This window comes from Arvicola amphibius, chromosome 5 (assembly GCF_903992535.2).
Source record: "Arvicola amphibius chromosome 5, mArvAmp1.2, whole genome shotgun sequence".
Taxonomy (NCBI): Eukaryota; Metazoa; Chordata; class Mammalia; order Rodentia; family Cricetidae; genus Arvicola; species Arvicola amphibius.
The window spans coordinates 48,095,249-48,122,589 of record NC_052051.1 but is presented as its reverse complement, the minus strand read 5'-3'; the positions used below and the strand labels follow the sequence as shown (position 1 = coordinate 48,122,589).

Genomic DNA, 27,341 nt, shown 5'->3' with positions numbered 1-27,341 from the left:
GGAAATGGGAGGATGGGAGGAGGTGGAAATTTTTAATAAATAGATAAACAAATAAAACAAAACAAAAAAACAAACAAACAAACAAAAAAAAAGAATTCCCAGTTCTCCGTCTCCTTTGCAGCATCCACGGACTGTGGACTTTGGAGACACCCAAGCTGGCATTGGGGTGGTATAGCAGCTAACAGTAACCAAGTTGTTTTGAACTGGTTCAGTCCATGACCTATGTCCATTCATGTCCCTTGTTTTGGGGCCTACTGGTGGTCTGGCATTGTCCCTAATGGCCAACTTCATCCCCCACTACAGTCCTCTGCTTACCATCATCCTGGCCATGAGAAGGTCTCACTGTCACTTTCCTGCATAAAGACAGGTCTTTGTGTGGGTGGTGGCGGCGCACGCCTTTGATCCCAGCACTCCAGAGGCAGAGGCAGGCAGATCTCTGTGAGTTGGAAGCAAACTTGGTTTACAGAGCGAGTTCCAGGACAGCTAGGGATGTTACACAGAGAAAGCCTGTCTTGAAAAAACCAAAGAAAGTGTGTGTGTGGGGGGGGGGGGTGAGACAGGTCTTTTTAGTGTCTTTGTGGCCTAGGAGAGGAGTCAAGCTCAGAACCCAGGACCAGCAGGACTGGTACAGATCCTTGTGCCACCACTGTGTGAGTCTCAGGGTCCTCACCTATGGAATAATATAGAGGCCATCACAATATATATATATATATATATATATATATATATATATATATATATATATATATATATATATATAGCTTTTCAGGGCTGCCTGGCTCTCCAGGCAATAGTTCAAAAGATGACCAGCAAGATGGCTGGCTATACAGGTGAGAACTGGGGTGTTCCTAGTACCTGACCTAAGGCCAAGCAAGAATATTTTCTTGCCCTTGGTTAGGATAACACTAAGGTATTGCCTCAAAAGAGGCTTCCTCTTATCCATGATCCCAGAACAAATGTGTTGTGTGCCGTGTAGTAGTGAGTCTTTGTCAGCTAGACAGCCTTCATTCCAAAAAGAGAATGGAGTCACACACGGGAGCTTGGCTGCTGCCTGTTTGGTGTAGCTACCATCTGTTCGGCTCTTCCCAGTAGCTTCTCCACACTGCTCCTCTTGGGTATGGTGGATTCCCTGAAGGGCAGAGCCCAGAAGGTATGGTTGCTATCAGCAGACCCTTGTACCTGCAAATCCTGGGCCCTGGGAGGAGGGAGGAGCAGGCAGAGAGTAGGTTAGAGTAAGCGGTGGGGGAGTGGACCTGGGGGAGGTGAAAACATGCTCACTCTATTACTTCAGGGTTCCAACATGGCATTCTGATTCAAATGGGAAAAAAAAACTTGTAAATTTCAGAAGTAGGCGTCATGTTAATGCAGAAACTCTCAACTGGTCGAAGTGCCAAGAATAAGTGACTGCTGAATGCTTAGCCCTAAATGGGACATCTCTGCCAACACCCCCACCCCAAGGCTCAGAGAACAGAAGATGACAGAAAAGCTCTTAGAGGCAGAAGACGGGTTTTGCGCTCACCATCTCATTGCAGCTAAGACCTGGACAAGAACCAGCCACCAAGATCAGTCAGCGTTCCACCAGGCAACATGAACTGGGCTCAGTGTGCTAAGGGGGCAGGGGCATGAAGGTGGGCGGGCATGTGTTCGGAGTGGAAGGGAGGAGTTGGGGGTGGATGTGATGAAGATACTTTGTATACATGTGTGAAACTGTCAAAGAATAAATAAAAGATTAAGAAGAGAAACTGCAAAGATTTACAGACCCAGGATAGAAAGCATGAATTATGTTAGAACCATTCTCAAGTTCTTTAATCCAAGTTTCTATGGTTACAACAATTTCCAATAAAAAGAGAGAGAGAAAGATTGTATGAAAGTTTCTTTTAATGATTAAAAATCTGAAACATTGAGAAACTCTTGGGAAATCCATCTTAGTTGCCCTTCTTTCCTCCCTTTCTCCTTCCCTTCCTCCTTTCTTCTTTCCTCCCTTTCTCCTTCCCACCCTCCTGTGGAAACGTAATCCTCATTCATATTGAGCTGCTGATTAGTATAATGTTACAGTACAGTTTTGTTGAAAATATAAGACTTCCCCAGTCAACACAGTTTCAGATTTTGTTAAACATTCCAATAAACTTCATATCATCTCTTAGTTTCTATTTTAAATTTTAAAAATAAATCCCCAACCTAGTCTTTTACTTGTGGTTTACTATGAAATTTTGGCTGTGTTAAGTGGGCAAGTGGCAGATTTGGGTACCAGTGATGCTGGGATAACAGAAGTCCTCCTGGATGTGCCATTAAGACCCAATTTGAGGCAGAGGGTGTGGCTTAGCAGTAGAGTGTTTACCCAGCATGCACAGGCCCTGGGTTCCATCATCACAACCAAGGTAGAAACATTCCTAAATCCAATCTAATTATAGCGTTCATCTCCTACTTTGTTGGAGAACAAAACGTTAGCTAGTTAAACCTTCTGATTGAGGCTAGACTATTGGCTCTCTTGGAGACTGGCAGGAGAGCCCTGTATTTGGGGCTCCATCTCTAGACTGTCACAATGGGGTCAAGGTGAGCTCTCCTAGTGGGGAACCTGACTTTCCAGATTTTTCCAGTCCTTCCTAATGATAAATACTTCCTCCTTTTAGGCCCGGTGTCCTAAACCTGGAATATGGCAGCCACCAATGGTCATTATCTATCCCTTCACTCTGCAGTCTGGTCCCTTTCCTCCCCCAGGGAGTGGTCTGAAGATGTGCCCGAACACATCAAGAGATCACAGATACCCAGATGGAGCGTTCTAGACCAGCTTTACAAAGAGAGGGAAGAAATGCCTGTAGCTAGTTTTCTCAGGGCTTGAGAAAGTTCTAATTGAGCAGACTACCGTGTCTTCAAAGAAAAAGGTGGCGCTCCTGGGATATCCCTACAAGGGAACCACTATCCTGGCAGACACCGTTGTGATCCTCAGCGAGTCATGCTGGGGAAGAGTGGCCCAGAATGCACATCTGAACTGTCCCTTGAGAGACAGGTGAAGTCAAAGGATTCTGCAGGGAGAAAGTTGACTGGAAGGTGCCCCTCATTCCAGAGAATGAAAAACAACCCCTGTAGCCCCTGCACTCTTGAAGCATGAGATATAAAGGCATTTAATGAAGTATTTCGAAGGGTCTCATCTTTTACCATGAACATCTGGAAACCTCTGTTGGGTCTCAACAGAGACTTTCCATCCCTGCGACACTATGCACAAAGACTAAGATGTGCCTGGAGTCTAACGCTCTCCAGAGCCTGTGGAAAATTCCAGGAGGCAACTCTTAAGACATGCTCCAAGGGTCAAGGGGAAAATCGTCATTTCTTCAGATCAAGGTTCCCAGTTCCCACCCACTGTCCCTGTCCGGGACAGAAAGGGTCCTGGCAAGACAGCTCCTTCCTCCCTCAGCTGGAGGTTAAACATAGCAAGCCCTAAACCCTTGACAGAAGGTAAACATGACACCCAAGAGAAACAGAACATGGCTTCCTTTTGTTTTTGTTTTGTTTGTTTTTTTGGCTTGTTTTCTTTTCTCCACCACGGTGTCTGTGCTCTAGGAAGTTAATGGGGGAGTTGGGATGATCCGTTAATGACATCTGGGTTTCCAGCTCCCGACCTGCTGTCCTATGAAGACTTCCATCTGATTAAGGAAAACACGGCATGAATCACGTAGATCAGAGTGACCACATAGGCGAACACCTGAAACCAGAGGGACAGAGGGAAGGTTGTTAGTGTGAAGTCAGTGGCGGGCGGGGGGGGGGGGGGGGCGCACAACAGACAGACGGACATGAGGATATGGCTCTAACTGACTGCCTCAGACTCCTCAGTGCTGGGGTTGCAGACTTTAATTAAAAATGTGTCTGTGTACGTTTGTATGTGAGTCTTGTGTGTGTACACATGTGTGTGTGGTACATATGTAGGCCATAGGAGGATGTCAGGTGTTCTCCACTGTAAGATTCTCCACCTTTTACCTTTGAGGCAGGGTCTCTCTGTGAACCTGGAGATTGCAGTTTTCAGGCCAACAGTCAGACAGTACTAGCGGTCCACTGAACGCCAGGGTTTTGCAGCATTTGAAGGATACCCAGCTTGGAATATGGGTTCTGGAATCTGAACTCTGGACCTCACAAGCAGCTTCTCTTAACTCCTGGGGCATCTTTCCACATCTCGGACCCTTCCTCTTAATCCTGAATTCTTCATTTCCCAGGTACAATTGAGGAAACCAGGCTTCATGGCAAGCGGAGAGTAAGGCGCATGCGTATGTGCGTGCGTGTGCGTGGTGGTAGTGGCAGTGGCGGGAGCGGGGCGGGGCGGGGCACCTAGCTTCTATCAACAGGAAGTGGCGCACTGAGGAGTTGCTGAGGCGATGCAGCCTGTCACGTTGGCAGTGGGAACATAGGCCTTGGACTGTCACCTGTGACTTATGCTTACCTGGGTTCCGTGTGCTCGCATACTCTGGGTGGCTGACCTCCCTAAAGGCTCTCCTACCCGCAAATCCAATATTTGCACCTGGTTTTGTGACCTTGGGGAAGGGGTCAAAAGTTTCCAGCTCAGGCACAACATTTAGGTTGGCCACACTTCCATGAGTCTTGGAAATGCTCCTAAACAGCAGCCCCTGCGCTCAAGCATGGGTGGACGCTCCACTCTCACTGGCCGGAGGCGATGTGTAACCTGAGTTAGCTAGTGACAAATATCTGCGAATTTATCTGGGAACTCCTAATTACCCAAGTCACCTGTCCCCCTCAGGTGGGCCATCAGCCCAAGGAGAGCCCTTGGCAGAAGCACTTCAGAAGTTCTGGAAGGGGCAGTGAGTGAAGACTTAGTCTGAAAATGAGATTAAGGAACGGCACACGGTGGATATTTCGAATACGGGACGTGCTGATACACATTTGGACCTTCAGAAAACCTTCTCTGTGGGCTTCTGCCAATATTGCCCACCATAGTAAGATCTATGTCGAGAAAATCTGTAGTTCTCTTGTGTTCCACTTCTGTTAACCCCAGAGAGTTTTCTGGTGAAGAAGCTGAGCCGAAATGGGTCCTAATTAGGACCAGAGAGGGAACACAGACAGGCTGGCTGGTGTGAGGGAGGCTCTAAGATCAGGTGTTTATTCCTGAGGAAGAATGCTGCCTCCTTCCTGGGTACCAATCCAGAGGATACTGTGAACGGAAGTAGCTCTACTTTGAATCTGGTTCCCACGGCACCTTATTATCTATCTAGCCAAGTGCACCCACCAAAGGAGAACATCCTGAGTTTTGATTCTGGCACAAAATGGACAGGCATGTGCATGTCTATCACGTCCAATAAGAAAACATGGGGACAGAATCTGCTTTGGAGTGGATGCTTTGTCGTGAAAGGCGTACAACAGCATATGACACAGCAACGTAATACGCGCTCTGCATCCACACCCAACTCCACGGATGACTTTCACATACATGAGGTTGGGAGAAAGAAGTCAGTCATAAAAGACGCAACCTTGCACAATTCCACTTCAAGTGGCAGGCATAACTGAATTGGGTGCTGGAAATAGGCTAGTAACAGAGAAGATGGTGATAAGGTCAGTGAGTCTCTCTCTCTCTCTCTCTCTCTCTCTCTCTCTCTCTCTCTCACACACACACACACACACACACATAAGTAGTGCTGGAGATAGACTCTAAAGCCTTACACATTCCAGAAAAAATGGTCTACTCTGACACACACCTCAAGGCCTGTATCCCAGGTCTTTAAAGCACATTTTATTAAAAATCAAGTATCTGTGTTTCTGGAGGTGGCTATGTGCATGTGAGTGAATGCCCATGGGAGCCAGAAGCTGGTGCCGGATCCTCCAGACCCTGGCTCATAGGCAGCTGTGACACACTAGATGTGCATGGTGGGGATGGACCTCTGTAAGAGCGGTACTCTTTCTCAACTGTTGAGCCCTCTCTCCAGCCCCATGCATCTTATTTCTTAGTTACGGGAAGATTCATCTTCTAATAATTCATCGATACACCTGCCTGAACCTGTGCACTTGTCTGGATGAACGCTGCTTTAAAGTCAGAGGGAGAAGTGGGGAAGGTGAGGTGCAAAAGACAGGCAGCTTTCAACTTGTTCAGTGGGCAGGGATTTTAACTCGGTCCACCTAGGTTTTTCCGTCATGGATCAACTCTAGCCACATCTAGTTACATCACACTACCATTGCCCTGAAGAATTTTTGGGGAGTTGTTGTCAAATGCTTTGATGTCAGTGAACTCAGAAGGCTTGTGGGTTAGGAAGGGGTGAGGTGCTCCTCCGACAGGCAGGTGAGGCAATGATTATAGACCAAGGCAGAGAGGATGGATCACCAACCTCAGGGAAGAAGGCACCATGTTGCCTGGCTACGCTGCTGTTTGCAAACTGTGTTGGAAAGTGTTCCATGATGTAGGACAGCTAGAGAGGGTAGTGACGGGGACCTTGAGGTGGCCAGGTTCATGAAAGCCGCTTAAGGGGAGCATGCAGTTTCTCTTGGATGGGATGGTATCCTCTAAGAATGATGCTCTGAGAAACCCCCTCTCCCTTCCCTCCAGATTCAGGAAGAACCATGCTGTCCAGCACATCCCTGTAGACTGCGTTCAGCCTCCTTCCCATTTTCCAGCAAATGACAGGTTCAGGCATCTTGTCAGCTCATTCCACTTTGGAGTTTGCATGAATCACAAGTCAGTTTCTAGAGACCTTAGAAGCACTATTTCTAACTCATTTTTTTAATGCCACCCATAGTTAGAAATAAGTTTTGTATTGAGGACTCTGAGTAAGTGCATCAAATACATTCCTCCAAGGGTACCACTCGGAAAAACATCTTCCTCAAAACAAAACATTTTTCTAAAACAATGCAGTCTCTTACTCCTTGTCATACGGATCTAGTCAATGAAAGAGAAACCCACCCTGGCCTCAGTGTTCCTTGTGTTGATTGTATGCCTCTGTGGACAACACTCAAGGGGGTCACAAGACCTGAGTGGCCAGACTCACAGCCTGAAAATGGTACTGAAAGCATGCACGGTGGCCAAGACCCCGACTTTGACACTTGCCAATCTTGGGAAAGAGTCCAGGCTGCCTCTCTATCTGTGGGGTGGCTGTGACAATGACACTGGCTCCCCAGGATTATTGTGAGGGTCAAATGCGATCATATCTGCCCATGCGCAGCCAGTCTATCAGGAGCCCCTGTGCCTACTGAACCTTGGACCGTGGAACACTGAGAAAACAACCAAGGGAGTCGTGGCCCGTCCCTGCCCTTCGTAGGGGCTTCACTGCTTCACAAATGAGGGGCAGGTTTGACTGAAAGAGAGGCGTGGGCTGGGTGGCCCTCCACCTGGAGTGTCTGCAGCAGGCAAGGAGAGCCGCTTGTTTGGGGCACTGCGGGCGCAGGGTTGCAGGGAACGTACCACTGCCGAGATGTTTTCATGGTACTGCTTGTAGGTGAAACCTTCGTACATTGTGATGGTGGCCAGGGCTTCCAGAACTGAGGCGCTGAGGTAAAACAGGGCCGCCACACAGTGGTAGGCTGCATCCTGAGGGTGAGAAGGGTTGTGTCAAAGATGGGAAGAAAGAGATTCCTCACTCCAGACATGGAGGCATAGACCTTGAATTCCCCGTTTCTGTCTTTGTTCCAGACTCCCTTTGAACCACACCATAGCCCCTAAGCCCCCAGCTTCTCTCAGGATTTGATGGCCACTGAGCTGAGCTTCCTTTCCCTGGGCAGGTCCCACAGTGAGTCTTTTAGTAGAAGAAGATGCTGTTGACCCTGAGGTACAACCAAAGGAGTCTGGAGTGTATGCTGGTTACTCTTATTATTAACTTGACACAAGATTAGAATCTTCTCTGAGAGACACCTCCGGGTGTGTTCTGGAGGGTGTTTCCACAGAGGCTTAACTGAGTACGGACGACTCACCCTAAATATGAGCGGCACCCTCCCATAGGCTGGGGTCCCAGGCTGAATAAGGAAGAGAAAGCTGGCTACGCACAAGCATTCACCCTCTGCTCTCTGATTACCCACCAATGTGATTAGCACCGCATTCTGCAGCTACCATTCCCCATCGAGATGATTGTACCCACAAACTGTGAGATTTTTTTTTTCAATAGCAACAAGAAACATAACAAATACAGGGTAACAGATAGAAACTGGTTTTGGACTCCAGGATCAACCACACATGGTTAAAGTCCTGGCTTGCATGTGGGTTCTTTGTCCAGTCTGGGGAAAGAGAAGCCTGGGCCATTTCCCTTGTTTCCATTTTGTTGTGTTGGTCTTAGTTATTTATCTTGGTTCCTGGAATATTTCAAAGCAAAAAGGAACTAAAACAAAGTTCAGTGTGGTTGAAGTGATTTCAAAAGTTCAAGTAGAAAGGCTATGGAGAAGTAGAGATCTAGCCAAGTGGCCTGAACCCTCTTTTAATTAATAACAAGCAAGTTCCCCTTATATTTATTTGAGGCCTATTTCCAGCTCCTCAAAGCAGAACTTACTACAAAAGAAAGAACACAGACCATCTTGGCACCCGAGCCGTTTAGAAAGCGTGCTTAGACGGTGGTCGCCAGGGAGCCAGGCAGAAAGCACGGTCTGATCACTAGGGAGCCATCAGCTTAGGCCCAGCCTCTAGGACTCTGCTCCCCAGGGTGATGACAGCCCCCCTGGATGGCAGGAGTAGCTGACAGCTATCAGGTGCCTGTGGGTGGGTGGGGATGGGCTGCTGGCTATGTGTGAAAAGGCAATCCCAGATAAGAAATCAGAGCACCCCATGAGAATCTGCAGCAAACACACGGATCCTGCCTTCTTTTCTGACTTCCCCAGTGCAGGGGGCGTTTACTGCTAGGAAGAGTCTAAATGGAGGTCAGGCCGACTCAGCTTTGGGTTGTGCTGGAAAATGTTTCCAGGGAAGCCTCACTCAGGGTTGGAAAAGTAGTCTTCCAGAGATGAGGGTCCAGTACCACCTCCCACCCCCAACACAAATTCCCTGGGCCATCACTCACCAGTGTGATCCAGGAAGTCTCGCCGCCGTGAGTACCAAATACGTACATGACCATCAGGGAAGTAGTGGCCACGAAGCAGAATACAGACACGAACATCACCCAGCCCTGGATCAGGGGAATGGGCACCAGGGAGGAGGCGATCAGGATCCATACCAGGCCTCCAAAGACCTGTGGGGAGGAGACAGAGAGTATTGGAGCAGGAACACTGGGGCTACAGAAACCCAGAAAGGGGACAAAGAGGGTGGCAAAAATATCTCTTTTATCTTCCAAGGCTGCAGGCTAGGGCTCCAATCTCACCGTTGCCATTGCCTCTGGCTTACTTTGTTTCATTTCTTAAGTACAAGTTTCATTTTTTATTTAATAAACATTGTAATACACCTGGGCATTATCTTAAGCTCCTTGACAAATAGTAACTCGGTAAACTCCAGTAACAGAGCTATGGGTGAGGAATGGGATAACTGAGGCAGGGGAAAGCAAAGGAACTCACCAATGGAAGAACTCACATTGTTTAGTATTAGCATTAGAATGGTTACCCTTTCTTCTGAGCGTCTATTCTTCTCAATGGCTTTGCTATTGGAATATCTTTTATGTTATAAAACAGTAAGCAGCCATCCGGGAGTGACAGACAGTACAGGTCTCCAAGGCCGGCGCTGGAGAGGTAGAGGGAGGAGACTAGCAAGCACAAAGCCAGCCTGGGCTAACAGTGAGTTTTTGGCCAGCCTAAACGACACCATGAGACCCTGTATCAAAAGATCAAGGGTTGGAGATGTAGCTAAGTGGTAGAGGTCACTTGTCTAGCCACTGCAAGGCCCAGGATTCAATCCCCAGCAACAGAAAAGAGACTATAACCACTAAGAGATGTTTTTAGGTTATTAATGGATGAACATACTAGCTACTTTATGATATTGACAGTTTTTTTAGATCCCCAAGTGTAAGAACTTTTCTGACTAAGTTAAAATTGAAATGGCGAGGTCACAGGCTAGCCTGGTTTTCTCAGATGCCTGACACAGGTATGAGAGAAGCACACCCCAGAGATACATGGATGTCTCCAGGGTTGGAGAGTTCCCTTTCTCAGAGGGGAACAAAAGAGGTTCCAGAAGTCCCCCAGATGATCCGGCCTTAGGACCCTCGCTGGGATTTTCTCTAGTTCTCTCTGACTCTCTCCCACTCAAGCTTCATGTATCCACTCTAGGCAGATGATGGGACCTGGGGAGATGGCTCTACAAAGCAGTGTGGGAGGGCAGGGCACTTCCTCCTGAGTGGCTGGGGCTGAGGGCAGGTGACACTCCTTTGTGCTGCAGGTTGAATAGCACCTGCTTTTAGGAGGTGTGAAAATAGGCACTCTGTCGGGTCTGTTTATCCGGTCTGAGACAAGCATCAGCATGTGCCCTTGCTCTGGGGTCTGGTCACTGCATAGTCGTCCAGGGTCAGTCTGCGTGCTGCAAGGGATTCTGTATATCTCTGCGGCCTGTGGCCCCAACAAAAGGACATCTGGCTAGAGGTAAAAGGCAGTTTGTCTGATCATGAGGTTGTGGGAATGAAGTCTGCCTTGATCACAGAAGCTGGCTCTCGTGAAGGGTGGCCAGGAGAAACCATCTGCCCCATCTTTTTTTTTTTTAAAATATTTATTTATTTATTATGTATACAATATTCTGTCTGTGTGTATGCCTGCAGGCCAGAAGAGGGCACCAGACCCCATTACCGATGGTTGTGAGCCACCATGTGGTTGCTGGGAACTGAACTCAGGACCTTTGGAAGAGCAGGCAATGCTCTTAACCACTGAGCCATCTCTCCAGCCCCATCTGCCCCATCTTTCACCCAACCATCCTCTACCCAAAGGGCTGAGTGGATCAAGACATTTCAAGATTCCCTCGTCGCACAGTCAGCAAAGGTGGGCTGGGCAATGACTGCTTTAGTTACTGTGGCTACATCGTTACTTTCAGTGCACACAAGCTGTAAACTGTGTAAGTTAAGCTAGTGCACAGTCGCTTGCAAATGGCAGACTTTGAGATGACATTCAGTTGCCGGTCTTCAGAAGTGCGGGTTGTAGTTTATGCATCTTATATAACCTCTTTCAATTCTGTTCTCCCCCATGGGGAGTCAAGGGCTGGGCAATAGGCAAGTCAGAGTGAAATAGCACAGGGTTTGCCAAGGTCTTCCTAGATGCTAGCACTGAGCTGGTTCTGAGCTTCTGGTGCATGTCTGACTGAATCAGGCTGTTTGAGTGAGTGCCTTTCATTAATCTTCCCAAGATACACACACACACACACACAACATACACACACACAACATACACACACACACACACACACACACAGAGAGAGAGAGAGAGAGAGAGAGAGAGAGAGAGAGAGAGAGAGAGAGAGATTGATTCATGGGGTCCAGTCAGAACCCTTGTCCACAATTGTCCAGTGAACAAAATGTACCCAAATCCAATCTCTAGCCCCTGACAGACCTCAGGACCTGCCTCTGGGTATGTCACCCAACAAACCCACACTTTTGAAAATTAGGTGTTCAACCCATTGAATGGTGTAAACAGTAGTAGATTTCACTGATGTGGGAGTTCCCTCTGTGTGCTGTGATTACCATGAATGAATAAAGAAACTGCTTTGGGTCTATAGCAAGGCAGAACTTAGGTAGGCAGGGAAAGCTAGGCTGAATGCTGGGAGAAAGAAGGGGGGAATCAGAAGTCATGGAACCAGTGAGACAGACGTGCTGAAACTTTGCTGGTAGGCCACGACCTCGTGGTGATGCACAGATTCCTTGAAGTGGGTTAAATTCACATGTAAGAGTTAGCCAATAAGGCCGGGCGGTGGTGGCGCACGCCTTTAATCCCAGCACTCAGGAGGCAGAGGTAGGCAGATCTCTGTGAGTTCGAGACCAGCCTGGTCTACAAGAGCTAGTTCCAGGACAGGCCCTAAAGCTGCAGAGAAACCCTGTCTCGAAAAACCAAAAAAAAAAAAAAAAGAGCCAATAAGAAGTGAGAGCTAATTGGCCAAATGAGTAGCCCCCCCCCCCATACTACATTTCACAGTGAGGTACTGGGAGAAAGTTCTTTCCGTTTGCCTCCCTCCCTTCCTTCCTTTCTCTTTGTTCAGTTTTGGAGGCAGGGTCTCTCACTGTATGTAGCCCAGGCTAGCCTGGAATAAGAAACTTCAGCTGGCCTCCAACCCATGTCAGTCCCGTCACTGCTCTTGGAGTGTTGGGATTTCAGATTCAAATCATCCAGCTCTCCTTAAAACATTGTTAATGAGCTGGGCTGTGGTGGTGCTCACCTTTAATCCCAGTACTTAGGAGGCAGAGGCAGGAGGATGTCTGTGAGTTTGAGGCCAGCCTAGTCTACAGAGTGAGCTCTAAGACAGCTAGAGCTACACAGAGAAACCTTGTCTCGAAAAAACAAAACAAAAGACAAACAAAACCAACAACAACGCCCCAAACACACCACACACACACACACACACACACACACACACATGGTTAATGAGATGTAACTCATATAGGATATGATTCATGCACTGAAGACTCACGCTTCATGTTTAATAGATTTGTAAATACAAACTACATTCCCAAAGCCAAATTCAGATCACTTCATAAACTCAAAACTCTATAACCATTAGCTGTCTATGTTCATACTTAGCATAATGATTTCAAGGTGAACACTGCGCTTCGGCTCACCGCCTGGCTTAGGTTTAACAGTGTGGGGATTAGGGAATGGAATGCAGGGCTGTATGGTTCTGGGATGGAGCCAGGATGGGGGTGGGGAGGAATCTGTGCTGTGCCAGTGGCTGAGTATGGTCAGAGGGAGTATGAGGAGGTGGCAGAAAGGGTCACAGCCCCCCTGAGAAGGAAAGGAGGATGAGGGGAACAGAGCCAAGGAGAGTGTATTTCCAAACAATGCCTATGCAGCTTGGCTTCATCAGGGACTTTCTGCATTGGGGAGTAGCTCTTTGCTCGCATAAGTTACGTCAGTTATGGGGCACAGGGGCACAAGCTGTGGTGCGTGAAGGCCTCCACGTCCATGGGTTTGACCAATTGCAGATTTAAAAATGTTTGGAAAATCCAGGCATGGTGGTGGATACCTGTAGCCCCAGCACTCCGGAAGGTGAGGAAGCTTTAGGAGTTTGAAGCCAGACGGAACTATGCAGTGAGACAATGTCTTAAAAAACTACAATGCAAATATTTTGGGGAGAAAAACAACCTGCATCTGAGCTGGACATAGCTTAGGCTACTCTTTCTGGACTAAATGAAGGCTAAAGGCTGGCTCTGAGGAGGTGAGGTAGCTGGCCTGCAGAATGGCTTCAGAGGTGCCTTAGAGGGAAAGGCAGACCTAGCTGGTCAAGGCAGACATGGGGCCAGGGTGTGCTGCTCTGGTGGGAGGCCAGGGAATGCCACAGGAAGGGACACTGCCACGCTTTTCAGCCCCAGAGGATGGGGAAGCCGGGCACCCCGTGGGAGAAAGGGACAGCAGAAGTTGGGCTGGAGGAAAGGTGAGCCATGGAGACCTGATATTCAGTATGAATCACGGGGGCCCAAGCCTGTTTACACCTCACTCCACCTTCAGGCCATACAGAGGGCAAACAGAGAGAGCAAGCACGGGCACCCACACCCCAGAGATAAGTCACTCCTGGGCAGGGAGCGCTCCTCTCAGGCCTGGCTTCAGGACCCCACTGGCCAAATATTTGTCAAGAGCAAGGGGGTAGGTGAGGGTTCAAAAGCATTTCCCTTCATAACGAAAACTCCAGGTGTCTTTTGTCTTCAGACTTTGGACACACAGAGGTGATTAGTTAACAAAACAAAACAAAAAAAAAAACCAAAAACCATTATACATCTCGGTGGAGGTGTGGCCCCGGGGTCTACTCATGTTAAAGCCAGGCTCCCCCATTACCACCTCTATATTCCATCATAGCAGAGACACAGTAGCTGCCAACAGTGGTCTCAAGTAAGGCTCTCCAAGTTGCTGACTGGGGAGCTACCTGGACTGACCAATCCCTCTGGGTCCCAGCACTCCAAACCGGAAAGTGGGGGTAGAACCTGGATTGATGCTCTAGGGTCCTCAGCCGTGACTAGCCATCAAATTAGCTGGGACACCTCTACAAAACCAAACAACATCTAGGCCCAGGCCCAGGGACAGAATCAACCAGAGAGACACAGAACGGCGGGACAGGAAACAGAGGACCCAGGCTCTTTGCCAAAGGCTGGAAACACGTTTTCATAACACAAAGCTTCAGGTGTTATTCTACATGTTCCTGAGAGAGCAGAAGAGGAGTCGTCCCTGTTTCCAGGTTCCTGCAGGCTTTCCAGCAGACCCAACAAGAACTCTACGCTTGGTCCTGTCTGGACTCTTGATACAAAATATCACTGGGAACTTCCTTTTTCTGTCTCTATGCTTCCGTCCCTGTTTTTCTTTGTGCATGAGACCAGCTTGTCCCTGGATGTCCTCTAAGCCCCAGGACACAGTTTTACAGATTGTGAGTGGAGGGCTGTGCCTCGGAAGGGAATGTTGGGCTGGGAACTGCCTAGTGTTGGGTGCGCTGTAGGGATTATGTTCAGAATGCAACAAAAATGTTTCCAAAGATTTAAAAAGGGTTCATATCTATAGTTTACTCAACCAAATGATCTTTGTGAAAAATGGTCTCCTCAGGAGACAGATAGCCTCTTGGGGAGCTTTCATCTGAACCCCAAGAAGATCCCCACTGTTTTATTTTTCTTTATTACTAGTGTGTGTGTGTGTGTGTGTGTGTGTGATTGTGCATTCAGTGGTCAAAGGACAACTTTTAAGAGCTGGTTCTCTTCTTTCATCATGGGTTCTGGAGATTGAACTCAAGTGGTTAGACTTAGGTGGTAAGAACTTTAAGACTTTAAATTATCTTGCTGGCTTCCTGCTCGGTCTTATGAGTCACCTATGGGAAGCAGACGAAAGTAGGCAAGGGTACAGATTTTAGGTCAGAGTTCCTGAGTTTGGATTGGAGCTGCCACGTACCAGCTGGGTCATCTGGCAAGTTACCCCTGGGAAAGTTACTTAGCCTTTCTGTTCCTTTGTCTACGAAATGAGTCGGCATCAGTGGAGACCTCTTGTCATGCAATAAAGTGGTCATCTGCAACCACATACAAATTCAAAAGGTTGTGATTTCAGTGCATGTAACTGCTCACTTGCAAACTTAATGGGAGCTGGAGATAATGAATTAATCAATTATGATTTGTTGTCTTGTTTTACGATACGGCCTTGATATGTAGACCAGGCTGGCTTCATGCTGGGATTATAGTCTGGGCTTACTTGGAGCCAGAAGTCACCTCAGGAACTGGGAGTGTAGCTCAGCTGATAGAGTGCTTGCCTAGAGTGTATGACGCCTTGGGTTCCATCATGGACTATGCCTGGTGGCACTGTGAGTAGGATCAGGAGTTCAAGGTCACCCTCAGTTACTTAGTAGTTTTAGGCTGCTCTGTGATTCTTGAGATCTCGTTTTTTTTTTAATTTTTTTAACATTTATTTATTTATTATGTATACAATATTCTGTCTGTATGCTTGAAGGCCAGAAGAGGGCACCAGACCTCATTACAGATGGTTGTAAGCCACCATGTGGTTGCTGGGAATTGAACTCAGGACCTTTGGAAGAGCAGGCAATGCTCTTAACCACTGAGCCATCTCTCCAGCCCCCTTGTTTTTTTTTTTTTAAGTGATCATATAAGCATTAAAAAAAATTACCACGGTGTCCTCCCAACTGAAAGTTGTATAAAATGTGTCTGCCTAAGAAAATGTAGTGGGTATGTGAAGGCTGTCTTTCTAACAATGATCTCACTTGTAAGAGGAGAATGGAATTCTCCAGAACATTCTTGAGATTCATCTGGAGTTTCTATCATTGTGGAGCTGAAAGAGCGCTTGGTCCCAGTTCGTCCACTGCAGGGGTTGGATGACTAAGGTCAACGCCGAGGGTTTATTCAAATCCTCCGGTTGTTCCCCTGAATCACTACTATATGCTCTCAGGGTCACCACAGCAGAAAGTCTGCCAGGGGAACATGCCGAGACGGGAACCAAAGAGTATGCCACCCACGTGCAACCCCCCTGAGTCAGGCATAGGGCTCCTAATAGCTCTCTAATGGGTAAACGTGACCATGAGTTTGTGTAAAGGAAACGAGCCACAGAACTTAGGCTGTGCACCAAGCTCTAGGCTTCCCTTTATTCCCTGGGAGAGATCAACCAGTTGCCTCATCAGCTGAGAGGTGCCAGTTGGCACACCCCAGGCTTCTGGGAGGGCTGCCAGGGTCCATACCCATGAGTACTGTCCCAAGGCCACCAGGAACGGCAGCCCCAACTCTCTGCTGGCCATGTGCATGCACTCCTTTAGTAGCCAAGAGTTATGTCAACACTGGGTGTATTGGCAAGTTTTATGTCAACTTGACACAAGCTAGAGTCACCTGACAAAAGGTGAGAAAATGCCTCCATAAGATCGGGCTGTAGGCAGGCAAGCCTATAGGGCATTTTTTTAAAATTAGTGATTGATGGTGGAGCGCCCAGCCCATTGTACATGAGGACACGCTGGACTGGTTGTCTTGGGTGCTATAAACCATGAGGAGCAAGCCAGTAAGCAGCACTCCTCCATGGCCTCCACATAATTCCTGCCTCTGGGCTCCTGCCCGGTCTTGGCTTTCCTCAATGGACTGTGACTTGGCACATATAAGCCAAACAAACCTTTCTATGGCCTTTCATCACAGCAATAGTAACCTTAACCAACATATCAGGATTTTATTTATGGTGATGACTTGAACAGTGTAATCGCTGTGTGCTCCAGAAGGCTTTCCTATCTAGGGATAAACTAACTGGCTAAAAGAATCATTCTGTAAGTCAGAGGACAGGGGACATTCTTGCATATATGTATGTGCAAGTATAGAAGTATAACTACGACTTACATATGTCCATATAAGTTCATGTATATGTGTAGCATAGCATGTGTTCTTATGTAGAGAAGCAGGTTAGGGATGAGCTACCACCAAGGAGAGAGAGAGAGAGATGGCACCACAGTGCTGGGTGGTCAAGAGGACACAGAGGATCAGGTATTGGGAGAATGATTTGGAGAGGGGGTGAGAGTCAGGGCAATAACTTTGGCCACTAAACACTGCAGCCTTCCCAGGATTCCTTGGCTTTGCCTTTGGAAAATAAGTTTGGATGAAGCCACAGACCCCTTTCTTGTTCTGAGAGGTGAGGCTGAGAGAGTAGAAGCAAACCCAGGGAAGTTCTCCAAGTTAATGGCAGCTCCACCTCAGAAGAAACTCAGCTCCTAATGAGTCAGAGGGTGACTTTCCTTCGCTGTCCCCACTGCTCACTCATGCGATGAACAGCCACCAGGAGTGACCGTGTCAATACTGTGGCAGGCACACCCAGGGAGCCAGGCCTAGTCAAAGACACACACCAGGGGGTGGGGATGCAGCAATGTGCTCGCCTAGCATGAGAAAGGTCCTGGTCTGAATTCCTAGCAATGAGGATGCACGCATGCACGTGGGCTCACACACACACACACACACACACACACACACACACACGCATACACTCACGCACACATGCACGCATGCATGACTATGTACATGCGTGTGAGTACAGAAACCATCCCACCCTCCCTCTTGCAGCCCTGTCTCCCATGAGAACAGCTCCACATCTTCCAGGCACTCAGGCAGCTGGTGAAAGCATGAGGTGACCACAGGGAAGCCGCAAAGGCTTCGCCCGGGAAGGGAGAGGCCAGTACTTTGCACAGCAGCCTATACTGCTCCTTCCCCTGGGGGCAGGGTACAGAGGAGGGATCAGAAGAGTCCCTGTGTGGGGGACCAGGCTTATTGGGAGTCTGGCATCTGGGTCTGTTAGGGAGAGCACTGGGTGTGTTAGGAGAAAGGCCTGCCTCAGTTTATCTATCCTAGTGGCTCTTTTCTTTTGGCCCCTTCACCAGCAGGTTCCTTTACTCCAGGGGAATTCATTGTGCCATTAGCCCTCCTTAGGAGGTTAGACAGTGACAAAGGCCTTTCACCTCCTCTGAAGGCACCTTAGGTCTGATTGGCTGAATTCAGGACCTCAGTTGATATTAGCAGGGTGGGTGGAGGGTGGGAAAAGCCCCTTCCTGGTCTGCTGTCCCTCCACCCTCCAGTGCCAGGGTAGGGCCTCTGTCCCATTCTACCTGCAAAGGGAGATGTGGCTTATTTTACTCACAGCCTTCTCCCCAGCCAGGGCTGAGCTGCCAGTCCCTGAATGAATGGAAGTTCCCCTCTGACTGGCCAGTGCAGGAGAATTCCTCATGCATGGTCTCATTTGGATGGAAAATTTTGTACCACACCTATACCCACTGGATATGCCCGAAGAGATAAACAGAAGCAAAGAGTTTCTGTAAAAAGTACCAGACAAGCCACCTGTAAATGGCAAAATCCGTGGGAACACTAGACCAGAAAGGAGTGACTTTAACACCCAAAACAAAAGGTGTTGACAGCCATCATCAAGTAGGTTAGTAGCTCAGTGAGCACACACACACCCACTGGAGTCCCAGCACACTTCCTGGGGGCACTCTTGGGACTTGGGGGCCACCATCTTCTCCTTTCACCTGCCCTTACCTTAAAGTCAAGATCGTCTTGCGATCTGTAAATGTTAGCTGGGTAGGAGCAGCCACAAACTCCTTTCCACCAGCCGTGCTGAGAACAAACCCTACTTCCAAAAAGTTTTGTGGAATGCCCAGGCTTTGAGCACAGTCTCCAGACAAGCCACAAACAGAGGCCTGCAGAACATGAGCTGAGTGCCAGGAAAGCATGCTATTAGGGTGGGCTTCCAGGTGAGGGAGACATAAGACCGAAGGACCGCTCCTGAGAGGGGAACATTTTCATAACCCCCATCCCATTGAACCCTGGGGCTGGTTTCAGAAGGTCTAACACCCAAGAACCGGCTTCCTAGTCTTATTATGCACATCTTGTCTCCACACCCCTGCAGGACAGGACCGAAGTTTAGGGATGTGAGGGTACACTTCTGTGTGCCCTTCCCTGTACTTGCGCCCTTCCACACAGTCTGTATACTATCACGCGCTTGGGAAAGGTTAATTCCATTCCCACTGGTAATCGGTTTCTATGCCTGGAGGGTGATACAGCAATTCATATCATGCCTTGTATCCCCAGAGAAGCTCTCCCCACCCAATCTGGCAAAGGCTGACTGAGCGGTGCCAAGAGCAGCTGGGCAGCACCCAGTCTCCAGGACAAAGGGAAGGAGAGTGTTGCCTGCCACCACACCCACTTTCCCTTAGCTGCTCCATTAAGCTGGCTGGAGGTAGTTGCTAGCTCCACTATTGAATCCTGATGGAAAAGGAGCCACTGAAAGCACCTATGCAGGACACAGCAACTGGGATGCCCATCAATGTCCTTCACAGCCCCACCCATCCTCAAGAATCATCCCGCCCTGCCAGGTCTTAAAACAGAGAAGATGGTGAGGGTTGGCTAGACCCCCCCTCCCTGGCTGTCCTCTATGGGCACAGGGTAACCAGTTGATCTCAAAGCGGGGGTTGAATTATTAGCCAGTTAACACTAACTGTTCCTAATAGCTATTGAGTTTTAATTAAATCATGCTATTTTAAGAATTATGTGTATACATTCTGCAGTGCACAGTGGCACTGTGGTCAATGACAGGCATGCACATGAGTAGTTCTATAAGATTTTACAGCCTGGAGATGCCATGACCGTCTCAGTTTGTGGAAGTACACACTGTGGCCTTTAGACGACATTAAACTTTGCCTAAGGATGCTGCAATAAAAGGTTAGCTTTTTCAACCTGACACAACCCAGAGTCACCTGGGAAGAAAGTGTCAAGGGGAAATTGTGTTGTCCTGTGAGCATGTCTGTGGGGGTTGTTTTAACTAAGTTAACCTATGTGAGAAGACCTAGCCCAATACTGGCAGCACCGTACCCTAGGCAGCGGGTATTTGAGTCTGAACATAAGCAGGCAAGCGAGTAAGTGTGCGTCCGTCTCTCTCTGCTCTTGGCTGTGGATATAGCAGACAAGAGAATTTGAAGTTCCTGCTTGGAGTTTCCCACAGCGATGGAGCGTGGCAGGGACTGCGATCTGGAAGAAGCCCCTTTCTTCGCTACGTTCCTTCTGGTTGGAGTGCTTTATTACAACAGCAAAAGTAAGCCTGGTATTTAGCTAGATTCTCGCTAAATTTACTATGAAATCAACCCCATTGCTGGAATTGGCTTCGGACGTGGCTATGGGGCTATTAGTTCCAAGGGAGAGGTGAGTAGTCGCTTGGTCCTTATTGACTCTCAACTGGGTTGGGCTCTTGACAGGAAGGGAGTGGCAGAAGAGATGGCCTGGGAGGCAACTCATGCCTGCTTCTCCCGCCACTGAGACAATGGGTGGCAGTAACCCTGTTCCTACCCAGAAAAGAATAAGGTCTGTATTTAAGAGCATAGAACAAAGGAAGAACCAACATCCAGGGACAGCATGCCTTCTTTTATGGGCACAAGCCTGATCCACCCTGTCCTCTCTGTCTGGTGGAAGATGTCATCTTTGGCCCTTCTCTGAAGTGCCCACTCTCTGAAACCTGTGCCTTGGCCTTCGGGGGCCTCTTTGGAAGTTGAGCCAAGACTTTCCCAGGGATCTGTCCTGCTTCCTGCCCTACTCTTGACTGTGGTCCTCTCCTCTGTGCAAGTGTACTGATCTGTCACAACTCATAACAAAGCTTTCCTGTCATTCCACAGGCCCAAGGACCTTGGCGTGTCCCTGTGATCCACACTGGGGTTGTTTTGCCCAGATAAGAGTAGAAAACTACCCACTTGTGAGGTAGTAATCACACAGAGCCTGAGGCTGTGAGGTGGGAGTGGATTAATAACCCTGGGAAATGCCAGTGCTGGAGCCCAGCCAGAAGCTAACGGGGAACTAAGCCTGCCTACCAGCATGCAGAAAGACCAGCATGCAGAAGAACCCAAGCTTTATAATTTTGAGACTGTCACAGACATGCTGTATGCTCCTCACTCTTGGGATTAATCTAAACCCACGGGAAGGGGTCAGATACATGTCCCCATGGTGCTTTGTGTCAGGAATGAGGGTGCCTTTGCCACTGACTTCAAAATCACTGACTCCATAAGAGACAGCTACTGGCGTAGTCTACCAGCACCTCCCCTAGGATAGCGGGTCTCAGATCATGACAGACCCAGGGACAGATAATGTGACCCGTGGCTGTGCTGGGGCGGCCTTAACCACAGACTCCTGCCAGAAAGTGTTTAATTCATCAAGAGTCAGCCTCTGGCTCTGTCTAGCTCAGGACCCTGGCCCCTGGCCGGTGCCCATCCCAGCCCTTTCTCTCAATGATGAGTCCTGCTGCCAAAGCAAAGTGTGGGCATTCTCCTGGGAGCAGCACCAGGGTCTCTCCACTTGTCCAGCAGTGACAGATCCAAACAGCCACCTGAGAGCAGACCTTTCTCTCCCCAACTGGCATTTCATTTCATGGAGGCTCTCAGGCAGGGAAGGTGTCTTTGCCCCAAGACAAGGTTTACAAACCATGGCTCCCTTGTGATGGTGCAGCTTGATGACCCGGCCCGGCTCCTAGTTACGGACTCCTGATCAAAGCAGGCCACTGGCCCTTGAAAAACTGGAAAAGTCACTTCTCACAGCCAAGAACATCTCTCCCTAGACCTCCATAATTGGGTCTTTAAAAGAAAGGAGGGGACTTGAATGCTGGGGGCAGAATTTGGAAGTGCTCCCCTCTCAACAGCTCAGAGAGGACCCCACGACCAGGACAAACACCACCACACAGCCGGGAGCAGCCCCAGTTCTTTGTTAGGTGCTGGTCAAGTACGGCTAGTTCCACTCCCTAGGGACATCGGGGAATTGTTTTTGGAGAGTGTCCATGCCATGAACTTCTGAGAACCTCCAGACACCCGAGAACCCCACCCTGCCACTCACTGACAAATGTCCATTATTCTATCCACCCTTAAGAAGGTCTTGAAGGGTGACTGGGCGGATTACATATGGCCACACCCACTGAATCAGCGGTCTGTGTAGGGTTTGTCATTCTTGGGCATAGGAACTAAGAACACACAGAGTATATTTCTGTGTAGTGGTGGTGGGTGGTGTGGCCACCAGCTACCCAGTGACTCTGAGTTGTCTCTTCAGTCCCTGATGGGGAAGAGGGGAGCCAAGCCTTCCCAGAGCTGTCAAGTGGGCAGAACTACTCACTCCTGAACGCCTTGGGTGTAGGGCAGCCATTTTCCTGAGAGAATGTGAGAAATGTCCCCAGAGCCCTGTGGACCCGGCGACCTGGGCAAGAGGCTCCCTCTCTGAGGCTCAGTTTCTGCCTGGACCTGCAGATTCAGTGTCTGTGATCCTACATTCTCTGTGCTCTGGCAGGCTGTCTTCCTGACGCAGTCAGACAACTGCTTATCAGCCTGTCACAGCTCTGTGTTGGGCTGGGTCTCTCTCACCCATGTGAAAAACTACGACCTGCCTAGTTACTTTCAGACAATAAAAAGTTCCTTTTTTTCCCTGAGACTCAGAAAAGCCATCATTTTAATAATTAACAGGTCCGGTTCAGTGAAGGAGTCAATATGGAAAACCAGTTCCAGGTAGCTCCTCATCCTGCCTCCACCCCTGCACCCTACAAGTGCCGGTTGTCACCAGGGACTGACCCTGCTTCCTTCTCCACACTTCTGAGGTGCACAGGGTTATAAACAGCCACCATTGGAACTCCTAGTACCCTTTTAAAAAAGACATAGTATTACTCTGTAGCCCAGACTGGCCCCTAATTCATGTCCTGACTGATAAGATCACAGGTATGAATGAACTGTCACACCAGGCTCTGAGCATGCTCTTCTCTGGAAGTTTGTCCATCAACTTACAGCCATTCATGTCAACCTATCACTTGGTGAGGGGATTATGGGGTGCTGATGGCATTTCTGGTATGTCTGTCACAGTTTTATAAGGGCAGCAGTGATGGGGTTCTCTCCCAGCACTTTGTGGAAGAAATTGCCACTGTGAGGCCTGGCACGTCTAAGAATTGAAAACATTTGTGTTGACGGTTTTCCCCACAGGAATGTTGGCCTAAGTGTCATGACACATCTGGCTTAGAAGGGAGGGGAGGAGGATGGAGAGGACCAGGAGGAAGAGGGAAAGGGAGTAGGAAGAAGAGGAGAGAGAGAGAGAGAGAGAGAGAGAGAGAGAGAGAGAGAGAGAGAGAGGAAGAAGGAGGAGGAGGAGGAAGAGGAGGAGGAGGAAGAGGAGGGGGAGAAGAAACAGACATTATGGGCTACAAAAGGAAAAGTCCCTTACTGGGCAGAGACTTTTCTGCAAGATAGGACCAGAAGCAATGTCCTAGGTTGAGGAGTTGAAGGGAGGACTATTGGACACTTCACCCCTGGGCCTAGATGGGGTTGCATCTCTTTCCTCACTGCCTGTGCTCTAGGGATGTGGTCCCCTGCTGAACTGGACCTGCTTTTGACTACTCTGGAGGATCTTACAGAGACCAGGGGTTGTAGGGTAGGGGCACTGAGGTAGGGTAAGGATGCCAGCCCCGCTGGGAGTCACAATCCTTTTCTGTCATCCCTTGTCTGGGCAGTGGGGTATCTCCAGCCCGTAGGCCCTGAACATCTGTGTCTCCCAGGCTATTGAGAGTTCAGGCATGGGAAACCGAACCCCGCGTCACCATCTGCTCGAGCTTCAGAACTGAAGAATAATCAGGCATTTTACACCCACAGGATGAGCAGAAGGTCACAAAGGCTGATGCTACCAGGAGTGACAAGGACGGGGAACAATGGAGACTTTCACCCTTGGTAAGAGTAGAGGGGTTCCAGGTGTCGCCTGAATCTTGTGTACACAATGCAGGGGTTCTCTTACTTAGTGTGGCAGGATCCTGGGAGACCGCTGAGTGGGTGTCAGTATCTGATGAATTTCCTGGGAAATCTACTGGTGGGATGTGCCAATTAGAATGACCCTTTGGGACAGCATGGTGGTGACAAATGAGAAACAGAGACGTTCATGCCCCGTGACCCTTAAGCAAAATTCCCACGCATTCGGGGAGAAATTTCCAGCAAGAGTACTTGTCCAAGTATGTTTCTGGAAATGTCATCCGCAGCAGCTAAAAGTAACAAACTGGAAACAGCCAGAATATCCAACAATGGAAGAATGGATTAAAGAAAAACAGCAACAGGTATAAATCTCAAAGCATGCTGGGAGCTGCAGAAGGACACACCCAGTGTGATACGATTGTCGCAAGTGTAAAACCATAAAACAGCACTGTGCTTATAGCCGTACACACAGTGGAGTCTGAACAGCGCTGGAATGATGAACATTTTCAGCCTCGGCTTTTCCTGAGGCTGGAGAATGGAGAGAGCACAAGGGTCGGAGAGACAACATATCAGATCGTTGTGGAGCCTTAAAACCAAGAAGCAAGTAAGAGAAAAGAACTGAGAAAGATGAGCAGTCATTATACGGATGCTTGATAAAGTGTTATGTATACCTTTCTATTCTATTTGAAAATTTCCTGATGTCTTTGCTTTTTAAAAATTGAGATGAGCTGGGTGGTGGAGGTGCACACCTGTAATCCCAGAACTCGGGAGGCAGGGGCAGGGATTTCTATGAATTTCGAGGCCAGCCTGGTCTACAGAGAGAATTCCAGAACAGCCACAGTCAAGATTATATGGAAAAAAAAAAAAAAAAAAAAAAAAGAAAAGAAAAGAATGAAAATCATGTATCACAAACATCTAAAACTGACGAGGTCAGTGGCATTCTGCACTGTAGAATTCATGGTATTTTACAGCCACCGCCTCTATCTAATTAAAAAACATTTCACCACCCGAAAAGGAAACCCCACACCCACTGAGCAATTGCTCTCCAATCCCTGTTTCCTTTAGTCTCTGACAAATCACCAGTCTGCATTCGGTCTCCATGGTTTTACAGTCTGGGGGTATTTTATGTACGTGGAATCACACAGTATGGAGAAATGTCGGTCCAAGCCATTGCCTGTTTTATCATCGTGTTGTGGGTGTTGACTTAAGAGTATCCCACAGTTGAAGAAAACACCCTGACATGGTCAGTGCCTAGCCTTTTCGTTTTCCAGCCCCCCCCCCCCGTCAAGACACATTGCTTCATGTGTACAGTCTGTGCTGGGGAGCACGTAAGGGACGGTGTCTGCTGTCTTCCTTCTCACCCAGGGCACCCCAGCCCTCATCTATAGAGGAAGAAAGATTCAGCGATGGCAAGTGAGACACCGGAGGTTTCTCGAGACAGTGACAGGCGTGAGAGGGTGGGCAGACACAGAGCGATGGTTGAGGTGGAAGAAATACACTTTCTGAACAAGTGAAAGAGGAGGATTCTGGTCAAGGGATCTCTGGCAATCCCTGCTGCCACACAGAGGAATGGAGCGCACACCAGTGCAGGTGCATTTTCACTAAACAAGCAGGGCTGAGATTTTCCACTCCTACCACTCTCTTTACAAGGATTTTGGGTCCTCGTGTCCTCTCTGTGGATTTGGTTGTCCTGCCTGGCCTGGGCTATTGCTACCCTCAGAACCAGTCTTTCTGTCATACTGAGTAATTAACAAGCAGGAATGTGCTCTTGTGGGACTGCTACCACCAAAGCGTCCTCCCCCGTGTGTGTGTGTGTGTGTGTGTGTGTGTGTGTGTGTGCGTGCGTGCAAAAGAGAGAGATGGAGAGAGAGAGACAGAGAGAGAGAGAGAGACAGAGAGAGAGAGAGAGAGAGAGAGAGAGAGAGAGAGAGAGAGAGAGAGAGAGAGAGAGAGAGAGAGGAGATGCTACAACCGGAGTCTGCAAAGAACAATAAAGCCCCATTGCTGTCTTCTCTAACTATTCTTAGCATGCTTCTCCAACAGCAGTTACTAAAGGCTACGATATTTTTGCTTAAAAACCTCCCTGCCCCATCATCTCTCAGGTTGAGACATACTCTCTTGTCAGGTCTCTGTGGGTTCCTCTTGGTAAAATTCTGAAGAGTCATCCATTATTTATTTCCAGGTCCCAATATTGGGCAAACATAGGCTAAGAGATGACAAACAGGCACTCCCAAGGCACCCAGGGGGCTCTTTCCCATATGGCCAGGTGCCTGTGTCAAATACATTTAGTTGGCATTGTTCCAGGGCTTGTCTGGCAACCCTGAACATAGGAGGAACTCAAGGAAGCTGTAAGGCTTGCCAAAGACCTGGATGACCTTGGGCCTACCTAAGTGCTCCTTCCTATTTGTAAGTTGTGGAACTTGGCTCGGTGTTGTGCAGGGAGTCTCACACATGTTACTGCATAGCCTTGGCCTTGGTTTATGCCTGGGGTGTGAAGTCACTTCAGAAACACCCAGGTTTGGGTTCAACTCAACACTCATCTCAATTTCAGTGTCACCCCTGGTTGAGGGAACCTACTAAGGTCTTTGGCAACCACATCCTCCCTTCCCAATCATGCTGTTAGAAGCCGGGATCCCGTTGTTAAAATCACCTTCGACATTTTCTTTTCCAAGTCAATGTTCCACACAAAGGATTCCGTGTGATGGTGGCAGCACAGGAGATGCTATCTTCACAACCACAGAGTAAACAAACACCCTCCTGCCCATGCATGAGCTCGAAGCCCCTGGAGACTTGAAACCAAAGGAGGTCTGAAGCCTCGTAAACCAGAAGCCTGCAGTAGGAAACTTTCTCCAAGCTACTGGGGCGGTTCTAGAGTGTGAAGCTAGGAGAACCCAGCCCAGGTGCAGAGTCGGCTCAAGGTCAGTCAAGGGAAGCGACAGAATTTGCCTCTCTCCTCCCTCCGCTCACACAGGGCACAAGGACTGCAGCCAGACAAATGCCAGATAATATTTTTCTTACTCCTTGATCAAGTTTGCCACAGAAACAAACTCTTTCCCAAAAATTTCAAAAGGCTGGAAGAGTCTGTCTGTCCCAGATCTCTGTCTACCGCACGGAGGGAGTCTTTGGTTACCTTTGTTTACTTAGAGAGACTCTGGGTGGAAAAAGCTGGGCACCTTATAAGGAAGCTGCACTCGGATAGGACCAGAGCTCAGGGAAGAAGTTTCTTTGCACCTGCCTGCAGATCGATCTGCTATTTGAGAAAGGAACTGGTTTGACCCCCCCGCCCCCTCGGTGCTGCTAGTGTGACCGGGGACAGCAGTGCCGAGCCCTCGAGGGAGCAAGCAGCATAACCCTCCCCATCCCTTTCCCAGCGCAGGGGCGCTACCACTCACAAACTCAAAGATGAAGAGCAAGTCAGGGAAGGTGACGAAGACCGAGAAGCCACTGGGCAGGGAGCTGCCACCCGAAGCCGCTGCCGGGGCCATGCCTGCGAGCTGGCGTCGGCCTTGGGACGGGACACGCGCACCTCCGGCTCACCGCTGACCACTCGCTCGCTCCGCAGAGCCCAGTGGCCGCGGCA

General features: G+C 48.8%; 1 protein-coding gene across 1 annotated transcript; it reads right to left on the bottom strand.

Moving 5' to 3' along the window:
- Positions 1 to 1,860: 1,860 nt before the first annotated feature.
- Positions 1,861 to 27,341, bottom strand: Mal (mal, T cell differentiation protein). The gene is made up of 4 exons (XM_038330667.1): positions 27,154 to 27,341; positions 8,970 to 9,137; positions 7,391 to 7,516; positions 1,861 to 3,700 (listed from the first exon to the last, which is right to left on the bottom strand). Exons 1-4 carry the CDS (start codon positions 27,244 to 27,246, stop codon positions 3,626 to 3,628), a joined length of 462 nt encoding a protein of 153 aa, XP_038186595.1. The 5' UTR covers positions 27,247 to 27,341; the 3' UTR covers positions 1,861 to 3,625.

Bases quoted from the DNA above. Each gene is read 5' to 3' on its own strand.
- Mal (XM_038330667.1), bottom strand. From the start codon at position 27,246: ATGGCCCCGGCAGCGGCTTCGGGTGGCAGCTCCCTGCCCAGTGGCTTC. The intron at 7,517-8,969 runs GTGAGTGATGGC...TCTCACCCTCAG, and splicing joins AGACTTCCTGGATCACACTG to GATGCAGCCTACCACTGTGT. The intron at 3,701-7,390 runs GTACGTTCCCTG...CTCTGGTTTCAG, and splicing joins ATGAAAACATCTCGGCAGTG to GTGTTCGCCTATGTGGTCAC.